At 42.8% G+C, this 6647-nt stretch overlaps 1 protein-coding gene across 1 annotated transcript; it reads left to right on the top strand.

Annotated features, from left to right (window-relative positions):
- The first annotated feature begins 728 nt into the window (after positions 1-728).
- LOC137332707 (probable G-protein coupled receptor 34) lies at positions 729-4975 on the top strand. Its single transcript, XM_067996650.1, has 2 exons — positions 729-863; positions 2701-4975. Exon 2 carries the CDS (start codon positions 2710-2712, stop codon positions 3751-3753), a length of 1044 nt encoding a protein of 347 aa, XP_067852751.1. The 5' UTR covers positions 729-863; positions 2701-2709; the 3' UTR covers positions 3754-4975.
- Positions 4976-6647: the final 1672 nt, after the last annotated feature.

Raw genomic sequence — 6647 nt, 5'->3', positions numbered from 1 at the left:
GGAATCTTAAGTCTCGCTGGGGTGGTTTCTTCTGGAGCTTTTATTGTGAAAAGAATGGTTCCCGCTGCTTACAGCTGTTACACAGAGTTAATCCGTGAAGAAAAACATGTTCCTTTTCCTTGGCACTAAACCAAGAACAGACACACATGCAGAAAGTCTCAAAAAATAAAGGGCCCCTTGTAAGTTCTATTTGGTGCAAAATGCACAAAACTCTTTCCAAGGTACTTTCTAATTACTGATGATAATCACATGTCACAGGAAAAAGGCTTGTCCGTATTTAGGAACATTTTTTATAGTGAATATACAATGTCACAATGAAACATCACAAATGTGGTTACTAATCTCGCCCGCCGTCATAAGGCAGGCCAAACGTTACTTAGTAAATGTGTTACTAAAAGGGGAAAGAAGAAGTCACCTCATGGTGACCCATGGTAACTTCCACTCAATTTTTGAGATTTAAATTACAGTAAACTACCTTGCTCACATAAATAATCTGAACAAGACTGTTCTGTCAAAATTTTGTGTGGACGTTAAAGATTTGAAATTGCTCGTATCAAAAACACAGATCTTGTCTGGCTCCCGAGTGACAGCCTGCTCTTGTTTGGTATGATTCTGACAAGCTTTCCTTGTAGTTTTCTCTTTGATGTAATGAGTCAGGGAAGTAGGCGTATGCTTAAAACCACCAAGACAGAAAGACAAGCTGCATAGGCTACGTCAGAAAGTGCAAACCCATGCACCGATATACAGAACAAAGTCTACGTACTTCTCTCAATGGAATTTCCACTGACAGAGAAATAAAAGCGACCTAGCAGCGACCTAGCAGCACTTTCACTGAGGCAGAATCAAGAAACAGTACTGAGCAGGTAAGAGGCTTTGAAACAATATAACTCATTTCTTCAATTTCAGGGCAGAACACAAACCATTTGCTTCTCAACACTTGATAAAATATTATTGGGTTTCTGCTCAACTGGGAACTTTGGAGTGATGTGTACACAGCAACTGATGTACATACCCCTTCACTGGCGTTTGTGGTGTTTAACTTTTGTAGATTAAGCTCTGTGAATTTTGGTGAATATGAAGAGTTTGGTAGTCCCATATCATGTTTGTGTGTAGGTGTGAGGGTTATTTGTTGTATTTTGAATGTTTATGAAAAACATTGAAGCTAGTGGAAACTGATCTCACACAAATGTACAAAGCTGAGGTGGTGGTGCAGGTGGTGAAAGGGTGTAAAAGGTGTGGCAGGTACAGGCAGCAAAAGTGTACTTTGTGTGGTAGGTAGAGGCAGCAGCCGTGTGATCAGTATGGTGGTACACGCAGTGAGTGTGAAATTAGTGTATGTACGAGCAATGAGTGTGAAATTAGAGTGTGTACGAGCAGTATGAATCTGAAATTAGTGTGTGAACAAGCACTGAGAGAGTGTGCAATTAGTGTGTGTACAAACACTGAGAGAGTGTGAAATTAGTGTGTGTACAAGCAATGAGAGTGTAATCACTGTGTTCAGTATAGGCAGCAATATTGTGTAATGTGTGATGGTGCAGCAAAAGTCTAATCAGTGTGGTGGGTACAGGCAGCGACAGTGTGTCATCGGTGTAGTGGGTATAGGCAGTACATGGTGTGGGGGTATGGTTTCTGATTTATCTTACTTCTCTCCACAGGGCTTTCCACAGGCAATTTGGTTCTCACTTACTCAAAGACCGTTGAGTAGTTTGGTCAGGCAGGAACTTTCCCTTTGAAGACATGTTTGTTTCCTTTCTTTGAGAAGTGCTAATAAACATAATTTGTCCAATTGATTTTAACATACTAAATAATAATTGGATTCAGTTGAAATTACACACAGAGGTTAGGTGTACATTTTCTAGGTTTTATTTTTGTTTTTCCTAATTTTAGTATTTATTTTAGCTATTTTTTTGCACCAAACCACTGGTTTTATTGGTGTTTTGCACAGCCTAACTAACTAATGTAATAGTGTAAGTACCTGACTGACACAGAGTTTACAGGCTTGAACAGTGACTTTGAAGTGTTTACTGGCCGTCACAGGCTTGTTAACATCAATTGTTCACCTGAGCAGGAAGTCCTGTGGCAGACAATGGGGGAAACAGGAACTGAGAGTGGAATTCATGAACTTTCTGTATGAAAACAACTGATCCCATCATTATTTCCAAGATCTGGTACAGGTAGTAGACTGTGTTAGGGCATTTTAGGGTTTTTATTGATGGGGATGAGGGGTTATTATCCATGTGACATCCTACATGATTTTAAATATATTCCACTTAAATTGAAAGTGCACAAACATAACCCCCCCGCTGAGTTAAAACATTGAGTTTCTTAATTGTTTGAGTGAACCCCTTTTTACCATTTTAGACTCCTTAGTGGCTATTACTTGTGTTCACTTTTACCTGAAAAAGCCTTGACTTGACAGTGAAGCCCTTTAAAAAGTCTTTTTAAAGGACAGTTTAATAGCTGGAAAACAGATAGACCATTCCTACAAGGGTTAGGAACTTGTTACCCAGAGTGACAGATAATCCTGTCCTATAAAGGTTAGATACCATACCTAGAATTACGCAGGAAAGCCTGCCTCATAAGCGTCCCACTCTTGGAGTGTCGGAAATAGGCCTACCTCAAAGGAGTTAGGTGTTATTGTAATAGAACGTTTTAATTTCTAAGTCAGAACTTAACATTTCCTTTCTTTTCATGATTTAGGTTGTAACTATGGCTGATTTGTCGTCTTCGACATTCCCCTATGCCAATGTTTCCCAGCCAGCAACGAACTCCAGTGCAACACCTAAGGACACTAACTGTACCATTGAAGATGGTTTCCTCTCCACGGCTCTGCCTATTTTCTACTCCATTATTTGTGTGATTGGGCTGCTGAGTAACTCATTGGCCTTGTGGGTGTTTTTCTTCAACCAGAGGAACTCGACATCTATTTCAGTTTACATGAAGCACCTGGCTGTCGCCGACCTCATGTTGTTACTCTGCCTTCCATTCAGGATCGCCTACCATGTCAGACAGTACGAGTGGCTGGTTAAGTGCTACTTCTGTAAGTTCATTGGGGCATTTTTCTACATCAACATGTATGCCAGTATTGTATTCCTAGGGCTGATCAGCCTGGACCGCTATTTAAAGATCACAAAGCCTCTCCGCAAGTTCAGGATCCACAGCGTGAAATGGAGTTCAGGCATATCTATGGCTGTGTGGCTGATCATTTTCCTGTTCATGTTACCCTTTGTTGTGGTGAGCAGCTTAAAGTCAAAGGAGACTAAATGCTTCCACTACAAGAATCAGAGTGTGACAGCGGGTGTAATGAACATGGCAGCCGTCATATTTATTTTTATCCTCTCCTTGCTATTCCTGGTGTCCTATGCTAAGATTGCAATCAAACTTTACAACATCTCCCAAGGGAAAAAAAAGCAACAGATCAGGAAAGTGAGCACCAGAGCCATCATAAAGACTTTCATCGTCCTCGCCATCTACATTGTGTGCTTCATGCCGTATCACATTGTTCGAGTCCCTTATGTCCTCTCTCAGATGGAGGTAATCTCCAGCTGCCAATCAAAGCAGTTTCTGCACACAACCAATGAACTGGTTCTGTGCCTGTCTACTCTGAACAGCTGTCTTGATCCTGTCATCTATTTCTTCCTCTCCAACTCTTTTCGCAGGACTATAGTTTACACTACTCAAGGGAGATTCAACAAAACCTTCCCCAGAACCAATGGGGTCATGAACAGTTTCAAATCCATCACAGAGATCTGAAGTTCAAAGCTGCAAATATTAATGGGAAATATTAGAAGCAGCATGCATGGCCATCGGGGTAGGACTATCACAGTAGCCATCCCGGCCTAAGGTGATACATGAAGTTGTGGTATTTCGGGCAAGGCATGGCATCATTATGTTCCTATGGATAGAAGCAGCCTTCCTAGAGAGAGCAGAGATAGACACTCATGTATACATCTAGTAACCCCCCAGGGTGGCAAATACTCAAGACATGCCTCATTTCAAATATATGGCATCTGGTTATGACATGGAAAACTCAGTAACAATATAGTGAGTGGAGCTACAGTTTTGTTGAACCTGATGCAGCTTACTGCAGTGTTGGAACTCTCGGGAACGGCAATATCATATCAACACAGGAAGAACCTCTGACGCCATTGGAGCTATTTCCAATTCGTTCCAGTGTGGTTTTTTTCCAACATGAACTTATAGACATTTTGCAAAGAAAATGTAAAATCTAATTAAACTTAACAACTCCAATAACACAGCACTGGGAATGCTCCATGGGTTCATTACGGGCGTTTACCATGCAGCAGCATTTTAAAATGCAAGACACATTTTGTTCTGGCACAAGCTCAAAACCAGTAATAGTGCCTGTGGATATCTCTCCTTCCCCAACCAGTGTGGACACAAGGAAGTGTTGACCCTCTGGGGAGAGGCAGATCAGCTTTCCAAAGCCTCGCGATCCTCTTCTCCTGGTGCGCAAGAGTTTTGTGGAAGAGCAAAACGCACAGGGACACTTTCTAAAGAAACTAAATTGTTGTTTTATAAACAATCAATCTCCTGTACAGGAAATTTTAAAAGAACAGACCACCTTTAGTCTTGTCTGTCACATCTGCCTGTGGGGATGAACAGAAGGGGGCACACACTGACTCTTGCACTTATTGCAGATTCATTTTCCAGTGCTTAAGCCAGAATAAAGATACAACAGATCGTGCTGAACAAAGTATGAATTGGGTCCAATATCTTGTTGTGGATTAAAGAATCTCTTCATATAGGATGTAAATTAAGTCGTGTTTTATAAATAACTATCCCTTAAATGGGGCCTGTCAAATTTGAAACATTAAGATTAATAAACTGTAAGTAAATGTAACATGTAAATAGAAACTGTAAATAACAGAGCATAAATTATGTGAACTGCCTTATACCAGCGCTTTAGCATTTAGTCAAAAAGACCTTTTTGTATAAATTAGCTTTATTGTAATTAAATATATTATTTGTACAACTCATTCTGGTTTTGACTTAAAAAAAAGCTCTGCTCTCAGAAACTGTGTGCCATTACTGTTCTCTCCTGATTTTATTAGAAAGCTTTCGCAGCACCCTCACACTAATAATTTTCCACAAAGAAATGAGTTCCTTTAATAATGATCCAATGGTTCATTACGGCATCCATCACCGCACTACATAGTGCTCCAGACAGAGTTCCAGCACACTACACAGTACTGCCTGTGGAATTCCCAGCACACTCCCGACAACATCCTGGCTGTAGTGCTGAAGACAAACTGTTCCAGTACAGCTACAACACTGGCATCTACCCGACAATGTGGGAATTTGCCCAGGTATGTCCTGTCCACAAAAAGCAGGACCATTCCAATCCGGCCAATTATCGCCCCATCAGTCTACTCTCAATCATCAGCAAAGTGATGGAAGGTGTGGTCGACAGTGCTATCAAGTGGCACTTACCAATAACTTGCTCACGTATGCTCAGTTTGGGTTCCACCAGGACCACTCGGCTCCAGACCTCATTACAGTCTTGGTCCAAATGTGGACAAAAGAGCTGAATTCCAGAGGTGAGGTGAGAGTGACTGCCCTTGACATCAAGGCAGCATTTGACCGAGTGTGGCACCAAGGAGCCCTCATAAAATTGAAGTCAATGGGAATCAGGGGGAAAACTCTCCAGTGGCTGGAGTCATACCTAGCACAAAGGAAGATGGTAGTGGTTGTTGGAGGCCAATCATCTCAGCCCCAGGACATTGCTGCAGGAGTTCCTCAGGGCAGTGTCCGAGGCCCAACCATCTTCAGCTGCTTCATCAATGACCTTCCCTCTATCATAAGGACAGAAATGGGGATGTTCACTGATGATTGCACAGTGTTCAGTTCCATTCGCAACCCCTCAGAAAATGAAGCAGTCCGAGCCCGCATGCAGCAAGACCTGGACAACATCCAGGCTTGGGCTCATAAGTGGCAAGTAACATACGCGCCAGATAAGTGCCAGGCAATGACCTTCTCCAACAAGAGAGAGTCTAACCACCTCCCCTTGACATTCAACAGCATTACCATCGCCGAATCCCCCACAATCAACATCCTGTGAGTCACCATTGACCAGAAACTTAACTGGACCAGCCACATAAATACTGTGGCTACAAGAGCAGGTCAGAGGCTGGGTATTCTGCAGCGAGTGACTCACCTCCTGACTCCCCAAAGCCTTTCCACCATCTACAAGGCACAAGTCAGGAGTGTGATGGAATACTCTCCACTTTCCTGGATAAGTGCAGCTCCAACAACACTTAAGAAGCTCGACACCATCCAGGACAAAGCAGCCCGCTTGATTGGCACCCCATCCACCACCCTAAACATTCACTCCCTTCACCACTGACGCACAGTGGCTGCAGTGTGTACCATCCACAGGATGCACTATAGTAACTCACCATGGCTTCTTCGACAGCACCTTCCAAACCCGCGAACTCTACCACCTAGAAGGACAAGGGCAGCAGGCACATGGGGACAACACCACCTGCACGTTCCCCTCTAAGTCACACACCATCCCGACTTGGAAATATATCGCCGTTTCTTCGTCGTCATTGGGTCAAAATCCTGGAACTCCCTAACAGCACTGTGGAAGAACCCTCACCTCACGGACTGCAGCGGTTGAAGAA

The sequence above is a fragment of the Heptranchias perlo genome, chromosome 15, assembly GCF_035084215.1.
Source record: "Heptranchias perlo isolate sHepPer1 chromosome 15, sHepPer1.hap1, whole genome shotgun sequence".
In the NCBI taxonomy this organism is placed as follows: Eukaryota; Metazoa; Chordata; class Chondrichthyes; order Hexanchiformes; family Hexanchidae; genus Heptranchias; species Heptranchias perlo.
Note: the sequence above shows the minus strand (reverse complement) of the source record. Positions and strands in the feature narration are given on the sequence as shown.

What these genes read in the sequence shown, in the direction of transcription:
- LOC137332707 (XM_067996650.1), top strand. Translation starts at nt 2,710, where the DNA reads ATGGCTGATTTGTCGTCTTCGACATTCCCCTATGCCAATGTTTCCCAG.